The 14,254-nt window shown below is 40.7% G+C and overlaps 1 protein-coding gene across 2 annotated transcripts; it reads right to left on the bottom strand.

Moving 5' to 3' along the window:
- Positions 1 to 342: 342 nt before the first annotated feature.
- Positions 343 to 12,104, bottom strand: qdpra (quinoid dihydropteridine reductase a). Of its 2 annotated transcripts, none has more exons than XM_034598360.1 (7): positions 11,935 to 12,104; positions 11,711 to 11,803; positions 10,182 to 10,278; positions 9,054 to 9,194; positions 6,018 to 6,126; positions 3,326 to 3,478; positions 343 to 1,360 (listed from the first exon to the last, which is right to left on the bottom strand). In XM_034598360.1, exons 1-7 carry the CDS (start codon positions 12,016 to 12,018, stop codon positions 1,258 to 1,260), a joined length of 780 nt encoding a protein of 259 aa, XP_034454251.1. In that variant the 5' UTR covers positions 12,019 to 12,104; the 3' UTR covers positions 343 to 1,257. The 2 variants fall into 2 exon arrangements, with proteins under 2 accessions (XP_034454251.1, XP_034454252.1); XM_034598361.1 differs by having other exon boundaries at positions 3,326 to 3,409; positions 11,935 to 12,100.
- Between the last annotated feature and the right edge of the window lie 2,150 nt (positions 12,105 to 14,254).

Genomic DNA, 14,254 nt, shown 5'->3' with positions numbered 1-14,254 from the left:
AAACCCTGAGGAAAAATGTTAACATTGACAATACGAAGTTAACTATGTAAACTTTACCTTAAGTTTGTCACATTTAGAGTAAATTTGTATTTTTGCATCATTGACTTGTTACTTCTCTCTTGAATGAAACACTATAGAGTTGCTGGTATAAAGTAAATTTTAATTTCAAGATTCAGAATCTGATATAAAATCACAGTAAACCTTACATTTAAACAGTGATGAATCCTGTGTGAACACGTATGATCCAAAGCTCTGGAGCTGAAACTAAATGACCTTGAAGCGAGACAGTTTTGTTTCCAATTTCAACAATGAACTTTTAAAACCTCAAAATCAATCTTCCATTTTATTTTTTGACTCTTTATTGTGAATGTTGACAAGGTTACAATACACGACTTAGAAAACCCACAGGAACAGAGCAGCTTTTTTCCCACCAAGGACACTTTGACTTGACGGATACAAACATAAAATAAGGCCACTCCACTTATTGTACGTTTGAGAGAAGACAGCGGCTTTCTTCCACTTCGGAGGCTCCTCAGTGGCAGGGGACCTTCAGGGGACGCTGGACAACTAAAGAGGGCTACAGATCTCACACGGGACAGAGGGTGGACATGGTGGGTGTGGACTGTCACAGGGGTTTCAGAGGGACGTGGGGTCAGAGACGTCAGGTAAAATATATATAAAGTCCATTCGAGACTCGTTCATTTTCCCACATTAGACAAAAAACACTTATGATATCATAGATTTTATATGCATCTCAATTAGAGGCTGCTTCCATTGTGGCCTGACCAAGACGGACACACATTTTTCATTTAGCACATTTTCACTGACACTGATCTTTTTGAATATTTTAAAGTTGATAAAGAAGTTCACCCTTGAATGTGCGTCCCAAACTGGCCAATGGTGCATCACCATTATTACAGATGAGACGCAACCTGACTGCTACAGTGGGATACTTGTAGGGATCCACAGCTAGATGGCGCTGTGAGGCTGCATTCTCAAAGAAAGCCCTCCCCTCCTCTCCTCTGCAAAACAAACCCATCTGGCCGTCTCCTCTCCTCCTCCTCATTTTATTTAGCTCCTCTCTGTCACCATCTCTCTTCCTCACCTCCAACCCTCTTCATCACTCCGACTCCCCACACCCTCCTCCTCCAGTCTCCATTTCTGTGCTTCTCCATCTCCCCATCTCTCCCTCTCTCTGCTTCCATCCATCGTTATCTCTCCCTCCCTCACCGTTTCCACAGCTCTCCACTCTGTCCTCTACTGAGCGGCCACAGCCTGGGTCTCGCCTCCGGAGGTCAGCAGCTGCATCAGGCTTCCAGACGCCGGCCGTTTCACGTCCGTGGCCCAGTTGAAAAACATTCTGCGGGAAAACAAAGAAATGAAATCGGTGGTTGATGGTCCCAGTAGTTAAAGTACCACAGAACAAACAACTGGTGATGAATTCAACTGGAAATTAAAAATGCGTTTTATTATAACTTCTTTTCTGTATGAAAATACGACGGAAGGAAAAACTGTGCTGGGACGGGAGTCAACCAGGATTTGGAACATCGTTTTTCACGAGTAATTCCTGAGAGCGATTAAAAAGCAAGATTTATCTGTATTTTCTTTCATTAGTGGCAAAAATTCTCTCATCTTCTTATAACAAACTTCATCTTGGATGAAACCAATAAAATCCACCCTACACTTATTCAATACTTTAATTTCACTGCGTCATGATACACACAGTATCTCAAATGTCAAAAACGCTTTGTTTAAATGAGTAGATTCTAAATTAGATTAGATTTTTTACAGGATACTTGTATTTTCAGCCCCGTCTGTGGGTTTAAAACGTACGTGATCCAATTTCAAAACCAACTTTCTTCTTCAGGGTGTGTAGGTGTTTTTTAGGAACTACAAATAAAAATACCTTAATAATCATACATTTTAACCAGTAAAACTCGAGCTACTTTAGTAACCAGCATTAACTCCTGTTCCCAGGGTTACCTGCAGCTGGTATTTTCCACTGCTATGGTAAAATATGAGTTAATAAATAAATACATATAACACTAGAACCTCGAGTAGACAATCACAAGGATCTTCTATGAATAAAAAAAGTGATTCAATATTTCAGTGAACTAACTTTTTCAATGTTGAACCTGTGATTTCCAAAGATGTAGAATATAAACCATCTCTTTTAAGTAACGACAGAGCAGAGTAAGAAGAGGAGAAGAAGAAAAGGGACAAGAAAGGACAGACCTCCACTTCCCCTCCACTTCCCACCAGCCTGATTCTTTCTATTTCCGTCCTCACACTCTCATCTGTTTCCTCAGGGATTATCAAACTGGATGAAATCCCATCTAATCTCCCCTGTGGTACCCGGGGTGTAAACACTGTGGAAATCAACCTCCGTCTAAATGGACCCAGCGTGGAGTCGGATGAGTTGTAGTGCTCTCACATCACAGTTTTGAAGAAGCAGCACACGTGGAATAATTAATTATTAATTCAAATCAAGAGGGTTTTTTTCAGTTTTAAAGCACTGATTGAATATGTGAAAGTTTTAGAATTGCTGGAAAGTTGGAGAACTTCAAAAACTTGGATCAGTTTGTCATTGTAGGTTATTAAAAAGTTAAATATAATGACATTCTTGAATCTGATGAAATGTTATGATGGATAGGAACGTGTTAGATAGGAAAGTAACTAGAACAGAATAAAGTTGGGCCTCTCAGTGACACTGCAGTACCAGGCCAGTGTGGATCTATCCATCTTGTGGGAGTTGAGTAAAACTCTAATTTGACACGCATGTGAGCAAACATCAGGAGGCAGCGACCACTTTAACCTCAAAGGAGACTTACTTTCCTTCATATTAAGTCTGAACAACAGCTACTCTTGACACTTTTAATATAAAAAGATCAATATTTCACACCTACCGTGTTAAAATGTGACAGATAATCTATACTGTCACACTAAAACGAAAACATAGCAACCGGTCGATTTACTTTGTATTCTGGGCTCATTTAGTGACTTTATATTATTTCTCAGATGTTTTTTGTAACTTTAACATAGTTTGAGAGCCACGTGTGACAAGTGACTGCAAAAATATACTGGAGGATGAATTTTAGTCATGAAGCTCCCAACACAGAGATTTACACAAAGGAAATAGGAAAAGTCATTATAGATTTAAATGTAAACCATCTATAAAAAGGACAAGAACAGAAGAAATCAACTTTGTGTTGCTACATTGACTAAAAACATGAACAAAAAGTAATTTCCACAGCGCTAATCATAGCCACTAAAATGTGAAATTATAAAATTACTCTGTTGAATCATCATTTGCTTTTGCACTCACTCTGCAATGTACTCCAGCGGCGTCCAGGAACTGAAATCTGCGTCTGGCATGAACTTCCTGTTCATCGGCGTATCCAAGGTAACCCTGCCAAATGAAGCCAGATGATGTGAGAGTGAGGTCTGGGAGGCAGAGAGGGAGGAGACCTGGCAGCATCCCCCCCCCCACACACACACAGCACTGAACACAGGCCTCGTGTGGACGGAGATTAAATCATTTGCGTCATTTTGCTGTTTTTATTATCATGTTACCACGATGATGACTTCAGATATCACTTAAAGGAACAGAAGCATGCAGTTTCAAAGAGGTAAATGTGGTTTGGACTCTTATCGATGGCGTCAGCAGCTGGAGATGAAGCAGAGAAAATAAATATACTACGAAACCCATTCCTTACATTTCAGAGCCTGAGAATCATCTGTTTTTCTTTTCTTCTGTATCTGAATAATCCAGTGATTTAAAAAAGGAACTGCTTATTACCCATCCAGCACCTTAACTAAATCTAAACAAATGCAGGCTATGATTATCTCCCATAAAGGCGACAACATGAATACAGAAAAATCAGAAATTACATTTTAGATATGGTAACGAGTGTCAAACGTATTTGAAAACCCCTGTTCAATCATTTTCAGGCGTTTGCAGGAACACTGCTACAGAGTGTTGGTGCACATATACACAGCAGCTCAAGGGGTTTGGGGGATGGAGGCTGTAAACAGAAATGCAAGTCATGGGGCTAATGCTGAGCAGATGTGACAGCGTGCTGGAGAGGCAGTCCTGCCTCATTTTGCTGGAAAATGCAGCCAAAGAGAGCGCGGCGGACGAGAACCACCCCTGAAAAATCCATTTTCAGCGTTTCACGATGACAGTGCAAAAACACTGGGTTTAAATTCAGTAAGCAGAGAGACAGGGGCGATGATGAAAAGGCCTCTGTGCGAGTCATTCATCTGAAACAGATCATGTGCACAACCAGAGATGTACCAGGGTGAAACTGGCAGCCTTATCCATCTTTTATTCCCGCGGCTTATCTTCACCTCGCACTTATGCGCTGAACATAACAAAAGGAGTGTGTGGCACAGCTTTTACGGCACAATAGCTTTCATCTCCGCTCCGTCCGCTGGCTGTGTGCATTGTTGGTGCTTTTAAAGCTACAGTGGGCAATATTTTCCATGTTACAGTATATAAGAGACTTCTTTTCTACCTAAAGCACAAAACGTGACAATAAGTCAGAAGGAAAAGCATCTAAATAAAGTCAGACTGTGGATTTGTCCTGTTTTTCTAATGAAATGAATCTGTTTACTTCCAATTACAGTGCACATGAACGAAATATGATATCAAAACAACACTCGCTCCATCCACGGGAAAACAGATTAACCGTCGTCTTTTATCACACCATCGTGGTTGAAGGTTGTGCGTCTTTTGTTTCATTTTGCATAAAAAGACACACAACTGATCTCACAAACACAAGAACTGTGTGAAACCAGCTTCAAAACGTCACTTGTTTGTTATCTGCACACGTTTAAAATGAATTTCAATGCATTTTAGAGACTTCAAGGAAAATTGAATCCCTTTTCCAAAAGAAGCAAATGCATGTTAAAGACTGAGCAATATACTCTTAGATGAATTGCTGTATTAATATAGATATTTCTCCAGTATTGGGATATGAAATTAGTAAAATGTGCCATGCTTGTCTCCACTAAAGCACTTGATAAGACTTTACAGCACAGGTCCTGCATGAGATTGTACAAAATACTTCCTTCGCCTGCTTCCTCTCCTGAGTCATCGAGCTTTTCAGCTCTGCACTAAACTCTCTCTGTGTACAGACAGATGAGCTACAGACAGATGAGCTACAGACAGACGCAGGGGTCTCTGGGAGAGAAGCCTTTTGTTTGTAGTAATTCCAGAATCCTGTTACCTTCAGGGAAAATAGTGCAGGTGGTTTGGAACTGGACCAAACATACAGAAGACAATAAGACAAGGACACAACCTCAGACTTGGTGGACACGCAACAACAACTGATTTTATATTTAAATAATATTCCACATCTTGTAGGTCAATGTGATTTGTCCTTAAATAACAGAGGTGAGGTCTAAAAGAAGTGGAGACAGGGAAGATCTGAAGAAAGATGCCATAAATTTTGCATCATGCAATCCACTGTTTTATCGCTGCTTCAAATATGTCACCCGCAGCTACAATAAATCAGTGGAGTAATCCTTTAAAGTCTTTTCTACATTTTAGTGTCAGACTAAAGTACCAAATTTTGAATTTAAAAAAAACTACCATAGCAAAAATGATTATCCTTATCCAGGTCTTTCCTTGCAGGGTCTTTTACAGCTGAGCACATTTTAAAATTGACAAAAATAGAATTTTAAAAAAGCTATAAAAAGAATAAAAGTTATATTCCTGTGGTTGGTGGAATCATGAAGACTGATCCGCAGCGTGAGTTCTTAGTTGATCTGGACTTTTAAAAGCAGGACTCAGATAAGGATCAACAGAAAGCAGCTGAATTATGCTGAAGGTGTGAAGGAGATAGTACAGACCTCTTCCTCCACAGGAGAGCAAGCTGTAAACTTTAGTCACTTTCAAGCGATGAACACGTTAAGATATAGACTTTTCACTTATGTTCCATCCTCCACGCACCATGGTGCCATTAAAGCGTCACGACCAAGTGTGCACACACCATTTCCCCTGCGGTACTTACGGTAGTATGGCCACAGCAGCGGCTCCCGATGGCATCCCACTGTTCTCATCTGCCAGACTCTGACACAGCTGGTGGACAGCAGCCTTGGCCATGCCATAGCCGACCATGCCTGGGGATCCCAGAGAGAACATTTGGTTTTAAAGCAAAGGAAGCACACAGGACATGTATCACACACTGTGCACAGGAGTGGAGGGATTCAGTAGAGAGTGGTCAGGTGGACAGACATCACTGATTCTGAGGGAGGAAACAGACTATGTGTCAAGTGCTTGTTCTCTTTTTCTGAAGTTAGTTGGTTTCTTTCACACTGAATCTTTACACTGAATGAACCCTGAGTTAATAACTTCAGCATCTGGAATCAGTTGTTGTCCCCCCCCCCCCCTCCATAAAAAGAAAAGAAAAATCTAAACAGGCTTTCCAAAGAATGCCAAGCATCTGCCCACCCCCCTTCGACCTGTCTCATGATAGGCCTGCGTCAGACCGACCAATGGGAACAAGGGGTGGTGACAATACTTTTCTTTCAAGCTTTTGTTTTTCTCCAAAAGCAGAAATCATGAAAAAAAAAAAAAAAAAGGAAAGAAGCACGAGTTAAAAGGCGAAAGGCGAAAGACAACACTGATTCAATCAATGTGCCTCCGCTAATCCAATTCGTCCATTAAATACAGTCTCTCACTTTGAGACTTATAGAAATACAAACATCTCAACGTAGATATTTATCATTAGACAAAGTTTGAACTTTTAAAAGAGTCTCTGTCCAGTGGATGTGTCTCATTGTTTTATTCTGATGTCGGCACTGCTGACTTTTCTAATCCTCGTCTACTGTGTCTCTGTGAGGTGGAGTCGATAGTGTCTGAGCTCGTTTGCCGTCCAGTCAATTGTTGCATGTTATGTTCTGCATTTCTTGGAGGATAATCGCAGATTATGGGAGAAAACCCACCACATGTCACATGAAGAGTCTTCTCCATTTGGTCTTTTAGGGTTTAACCTTTAACTTCGGAGATCAGGATTATCACAAACTCATTCACGAGGTTGGAAATCCATCTCTTCGTCTACAGCTTTTCCAACGGAACCCAATTCGGTTCACGGGCAAGAAAATCGAGTCAATCTCAGAATCATCTCCCAGTTTCTTGTATAACTGACACGATGGGTTGAAACTTTGTTGTAATTAAAAAGTCAAATTCATCTGTTAATCATCCCATTGTTATAAGTGTTATATTATATAAAAGTGTTATATTTCTTACCAGTTGATGTTCAATGACTCATTTATTTATGCTTTACATAAACTGATTCTCTGAGTAATTCTGTGATAATGTTCACATCACAATCTCTATAGAAGCTGCTCGTGCAGTGTAAAACCACAGGAGAACAAAGGACCCCCGGAGCTTCAGTCTGTTTCAGGGGAGTTAACAGGCTCCGTCCATGTGGACAATGTGTGTGCAGCCACAACTGCTGAGTCATTCCCTCACTAAGTCCGTAGCCAATGAGCTGGCGGGCTCAGCTGCTGAGCCAGGGGTTTGTGTTGCTGTGGAGTTGGATCTCAGCCCATCACACAGTTGGCTTAGGTACAAGCAGGAGGGAGGGGGAGGGGAGGGGTGGTGTAGGGCATCGCACATCACATGGGGACGCGCCAAAGCCTCTGTGGCTGGTGATGTGGTAATAAAGCTGCAACTGGCATTTATTTATTGGCATTACAAGTATTGATTGAGTGTAATATCAGGGTTTAAATTTAAGTGCTTTTAAGTCCCTACGATAAATTCTGTTCAAAGTGTTTGAAGACGATCAGTTATCAGTTCCAGGTTGGTCTCGCTTGTAGCTTTATTACAGCGTGCAAATATTTGTTAATTAAAATGAATGTTAACATGTTAAGACCTAGCAAATTTTATTTTATCCTATTTAAGACTTTTCAAGGTCTAAAATACAGATGAGCCAAATCTAGACTTTTTAAGATCTGATGGCAACGTTGATAATGTTTCAGAACATAAATCAAAATAGAGATTACCAATACAATTTACCAGAGCTGAAAGTCACATGGTACATGTCATTATTATCAAAATTTGTGCCGATAAATGTTGAGTTAATAATTCGACCACTGGTATCAGCACCACGTAGATATCAGCAATAGAATAACATTCACGTACATATTAAAATTTTCATTGTAGAGCTTTAAGAACTTTGCCGTCATAATCGACATTTTTCAAAATGAATGAGAAACAGTGTCTGTAAATTTTAGCAAACACGTTATATTCCTTATTTCCTGAAAATAAAACCATACAACATCGGGAATAATCAAGTTTTAGTAACACACAGGTTTACTGATGAAATTAATGGTAATAGAATAATAATAATAATAAATGTGCAATAAGCCAAAATAAGAACATTCTCTCTATTACACTGTGTATTGAGATAATTTGACACATAATCCTAAATCAGTGTGTGATAGATACAGTTATATATTAGTGCTGTTGTTTTATATAAGTAGTAATTAAATTGATTTATCTATTCCATTTATCACATTTAGAATCTTTTGTAGTTTTCAGCTGCTTTAATGAACTCCAGTCAGGGAGATTTTTTTATATTTACTCTCTCTGTGTGAGCAGGTCGGACTCGAGTCAGTAACCGACAGAACAATATGTCTCCTGATGGACAAACATTTGGAGAATTAAACTATGGATTTTGTTCTTTATGAAACCGAGTCTCTAACCACCGAGTCCCAGTGCTGCCTGTGATCTCATTAGCTGCTCTGGTTTTTTTGTGCTGGTTTTGTTTCTAGGATCCATTTTATCGACACCTTCCACCCCCCCCCGATGTTTTCATCTGTGTGAGCTCGGCCGTGCCTCTGATCATTGTGTCGATCCCTGGTCAGGGCCCTGCAGCGCCTTTCATTACCTACGTTATTTGAATTGGCAGGTTGGACAACAGAGACGTATGCACAATGTCGCCTCCGGTAAATCAAAGTCCGCCCGGAACCCTGACACGACACGCGGCCAAACCGGGTCATCGCCGCGACAAGGGTAAACACCACAGATGTGTGTGCCTCACCTCCAGTGCCTGAGAGAGACGCTTTCGCTCCGGCCAAAGTCAACAGTCCGCCGGGTTTCAGGTGCAGAGCGGCGAGGCGGCTGGAAATGGTCGAGGTCCAAACGCTCTGCTTCCACATGAGATCGGAGTTTTTGTATAAATCTGAGAAAGACAAGGAAAATAATTAGAAAGGAAGGAGAAATAGTTTGTTTGTTTGTTTGTCAGAAGTTTGACCTAAAAACTACTGAACTGATTTCCATGAATCTTGGTGGAAGAAATGGGACATGGCCCAAGAAAGAACCCATTGAAATCTGACATATTACAGAGGACTGATAACTATGAGTGTGTAATTTGATACAGCTTGATTTGGTTTTAAATTGTTGGGTCTTGGTGGATGTAAAAATCTGCTGAGTGCCGGTCTAGTTAATTCTGTGGAGCCACAATATTTAATCGAAAACATAATTTGTTCCATTCAGGACAATCTTTGCAAAATTATGTGCTGGACTGTAAAGGGATATTTTTTAAATGTTGGTAAATTTGATTTGTCTGTTACAGAAATCTCCAGTCTATAAAAAGGCAGGGACACATATACAAAAACTACCACCAGCACGTGTAAAGCTCACAAATGAACAGGTTGTATTTTGTGTTTTCTTTTTTCAGCGACACAAAAACCAAAGTGTAAAAAAATGACAAACTGCCACTTATCACAAAGGGAAAATGAAGCCAACTATTTTCTTGGCAGAGAGCAGAAATTTGGAGTCTCCGTCACTCTGGCACCGATCCCAGAAGTAATCCCCCGAAAGACAATGTCATTGTTCACACTTTAGTTTTGTAATGAGTCGGCTTTTGTTGCACGTCTATCCAACAACACGCCTGATCATCAAGTACGTATTTTCTGTGCTTAAACATCTGACAAGATCAAAAACAGATTCAAAACGGCCATTTCGTGTTTAGCTGCTGAAATTCATTATATAATTAAGGAAAAAGCTAAATGGAGATTATTTTTGTCACACTTCATTCAAGAATAAAATTACATAAGTGCAATTTATTGAGCTCGTCTTCAAAAATCACACGTGTATCACTGCAGGGAAATAAGTGGCTGATGATTAATGTTGGGAACAAACAAACAAGAGGTTGTTGAACTCTGACCTTTGGAACTACATTTCCCTCCCGCCCATCCTCCGGCCACACACAAGATGGCATCCACTTTCTGTTCCCCTAGCAACTGGGACACGTCTGCCGTCACCTGCACGGAAAACAAAGAGATGAAGAGAGAAACCTCTTTTCACGAAGCCGCGGAACCTGGTGTTAAAATGTCAGCTGGACACGTTCGATGCATCTCAAGTGGTTCAGATCAACAGATGAAAGGAAGAGATTTAGATCAAACTTTAACAAAAGTCTCCATGTGTACATTTGTGTTTCTAATAACCTATATTACATAAAAAGTGTATATTATTGTATTTTAAAAGGCTCAAAACTCTCAAACTCAAAGTGACGACTTCAGAGAACAAAGCAGTGAACGGAGTAATGTCACAGGAAAGAGATTAAAAAACATAAAAAAAGAAATGAAGTCACGTGAAACAGAAACATGATTCTCAAGTTCCAGATTTTCTTCTGATCTTTGTCATACACGTTACTAAGCTGAATATGATTTGAGGTTTAAGACGTTACACATGTCACACAACAATTTATTAATTGAATACAATGTGTGCAAACAAGTTTTTTCCAACAGACCAGCAATGTTCTGAATAAACTAATAATTACCTCATTCATGCAATTATTGGTCTTGACCTGACGACTATAAATAAATTGCCTAATAGACAAAATCCCCATGTTCTCAACCGTCAGGAGTTGCTGTTTATAGCATGTAAAAGTATGGGTAGGGACCTTTTACATTTCATACATTATTAATGTCATATAACAATATATACTATATGGACAAAAGTATTGGGACACCTAGACATTACACCTACAGGAGCATTTATGACATCCCATTTTAAATAATATAGAGTTGGCATTCATATAGAGCTGGTTCCCCCTTTATGTACAAATACTCTAAACATTGACACACTGTTCCATGATGTTACAAACACTTTTCTTTGTTGACGATCTAAGTTAAACACTTGAATTCAATGATTAAGAGATGTGTCCCAATACTTTTGTCCACATAGTGTATGATAGCTGCAGCTTGATGTGAGCATATATACGACTTTGCCCTTTTATTGAAATGTAGAATAAAATACTGCGCTGGTTTTTGCTTCTCATGTCGCTGCACTTATCTGCATCATTTCCAACAGAAAATAACTTTATGTATATTTACGTACAAGTGGTTTTGCTCATGCAAATCATCCTGTACTGCACTTTACTTTATAACATGTCTATACAAACCACTACAGTTATATAATGTATATAATGTACATACTCTGCATTTATTATTCATATTCTATTGCCTTTTTATATATATATTTATAAACTCATTCTGAGCTGCCTGCTGCTGCAACAACTGAATGTCCCAGATGTGTGGATCAATAAAGCAAAGCAAACAGTGAACAAACAAACAATAAATTAATTTATGATCTTAAATGAATGAATGAATAATAAGACACGTGGTTTTTAAATGATTCAGTTGAACTTTAGCCTGTTAGCTGCTCTCTGTTAGCATCGTGTGTCCGTCCCACCTGTCCCGCCTGCTCCGCGAAACACTCGCTCATCTTCACGATCACGTTTTCACTCGCCTCCTCGTTGGCTGCCATGTCGATGCTGGCGACCCACTGCACACACACACACGCACACACACACACACACACACACAGAGAGAGAGACACACACACACTGACAGTTAGCTTAGCAGTTAGCATCACAGAGAGCCCACAGCTACACCGGGCGGCTGCAGCTCACTCACCCAGCCTTTGGACTTGAAGAGCCGGACACACTTGGAGCCCAGAGCGCCTCTTCCTCCGTACACGATAACCCGGTGTGCAGCCATGTTGTGTGAGTGTGTGTGATGATCAGAGTAGTGTTACTGTGTAAGTGTGTCTGTGTGTGTGTGAGAGAGTCAGTTAAATACACGCTGAGGAGGAGGGGGCGTTTCTCTGCTGCTGCTGCAACAAGTGGGCGGGACCAATGCTGCTTTCAAGTCCTGTCGGAAACTACACGATCGCACCGCTGGAGCCACACGGACCCGACACGATGAGACCGAATCACCAATAATATATATTAATAAACCTCATGTTGTGGTTTCACATGATAGCACATCGATAATGACATCAAACTTTCAACAGGTGCAGACATCACATCATCTGATACAGTGGAATAACAGTTTATTCTACTGTGTGTGTGTAATATTAATTGGATAATTGAATATATAATTGAAGAATATCGCTAATGCGCTGAGGTCAAGGTCGGAGGTCAACAAAGACATGTGTGTGTGTGTGTGCGTATTTGTACTTTACTGTATATATTTGTGAGGACCATTTTGAGCCGAGTGAGGACATTTTGGCCGGTCCTTACTTTTTCAAAGACATGTTGAAGGGTTCAAACTTGTTTTTAGGGTTGGAATCATAGGGATGAAGGTAAAGAGAGTTTGTTGTGAGGATAGCCAACACCGGTGTGGATGGGGTGTCAACAAAACCATGTGATCTCTGCAGCGGAGTTATTACGTGATGTACAGCCTCTGTATATTTTGATGCAGAATAATAAGCAGAAAAACTAAGTAAGCATACCTTAGTTAAGTAGATACATAGTCTGTCAGTGTCTTTCAAAATAATATAGTTAAATCTAATGAAAGGATAGTGCTGCGGAGAATGTGTGTTTTCCAGCTAAAATATAAATAGATATTTAGTTTTTTTTACATATAAATGTTTGGTTTTCGTCATTTTGATTGTGGACCAAACATCAGCCACAGCGCTGGTTGTCTGTTTATTCAAAGTTTATTAAAAAAGAAATCACAACAGTCACAAAAACTGCTCTTCAATCGGCCTTTGAATAAACATGTGTGTAGCTGATAAGAAGAACAGTTCTTGAGATATACAAGTCACATACTGACAGAGCTTTCTGGAATCACTAGACAGAGGAAAGGTCACTGTTATTGATAGATCGTTCTTTTTTATTTTCTAACACATACAGGTAGATGGAGGGTGAGGAGGGGAGGGGAGGGAAGAGGGTAAGGAGGGTAGGGGGTTAAGGTGTAAGGGAGTGGGGGGAGCTGGGATGAGGAGACGATTGACAGGGCAGAGGGAGAGAAAGGATGGGAGAGGAGATTAGGAGGGTTTAAAGTTGAAGAGAAAACAGGGGAACCTCCTCCTCGTCGTCCCCTCATTCTCCTCCTTCTCTCTCTTCTGCCTTTCTTTCTTTTTCATCTTCTCCTCCTTCTTCCTTTCATTCTTTTTCATCTTCTCCTCCTTCTCGCTCTTCTTCCTTTCTTTCTTCTCCTCTTTCTCCTTCTTGACCCTCTCCTTGTAGCTGTCGGTCCTCAAGGCCTGTTCCTGAAAACACAGAGACAACATAAGTTTCACTCTTTTCTTTTTCAAAGTCTGAATCGGAAACAAATCAACAATCCAATATTATTCAATCAGAATGAGTTGGTGTAACGTACCTGAAGCACAATGTTCTGCTGGATCAGGAGTTTTATGGCGTCCTCCAGCTTGATTTCCTTTTCTAGGGACTCCTTGTGCTCGGTGGACCACCTTTCATCTAAGGCTCTCATTTTTTTTTGCAGCTCCTCTATTTCCTCGGACCTGCCCTCACTTTTGAGGATGTACTGCTGCAGCTTGTCCTGCTGGAGCTTCAGGTCTGCATTCAGGGAGACGACCTCGACCTCTTTTACTTTAAAGCTCATGTTCATGTTTCTGAGCTCCTTCTCCAGCTCCTTCTTTTGGGCTTTTTCAGACTCCACGAGCTGAATCAAGCTGGTCAGGTCGTCTCTGGACTTCAACAGATGTGAGGCAGAATACACCAACTTCTCGACCATCTTCTTCCTCTCTTCTCCCCAGGAAATAGTTTTCATGGTGATCTGCTTTTTGAGAGCAGCGTTTTCAGCCCTCAGCTTCTCCAGCTGTTGGTTTTCAGCCTCCAGGTCTTTCACCCGGGCATTTTCAGCCTTCAGCAAAGCATTTTCAGCCTCCAGTCGGCTGCTTTCAGCCTCCAGCTCCTTCAGACGGGTGTTTTCAGCCGCCAGCTCCTGGTTCTCCCTCTGCGAGTCCTGGAGGGCTTGGCGGAGCCTT

Source organism: Hippoglossus hippoglossus, chromosome 10 (genome assembly GCF_009819705.1).
Source record: "Hippoglossus hippoglossus isolate fHipHip1 chromosome 10, fHipHip1.pri, whole genome shotgun sequence".
NCBI lineage: Eukaryota > Metazoa > Chordata > Actinopteri > Pleuronectiformes > Pleuronectidae > Hippoglossus > Hippoglossus hippoglossus.
This window is presented reverse-complemented; position numbering and strand designations above follow the sequence as displayed.

Bases quoted from the DNA above. Each gene is read 5' to 3' on its own strand.
- qdpra (XM_034598360.1), bottom strand. From the start codon at position 12,018: ATGGCTGCACACCGGGTTATCGTGTACGGAGGAAGAGGCGCTCTGGGC. The intron at 10,279-11,710 runs GTGGGACGGACA...TTTTCCGTGCAG, and splicing joins TCGCGGAGCAGGCGGGACAG to GTGACGGCAGACGTGTCCCA. The intron at 1,361-3,325 runs GTGAGTGCAAAA...GTTTTCCCGCAG, and splicing joins CCGCTGGAGTACATTGCAGA to AATGTTTTTCAACTGGGCCA.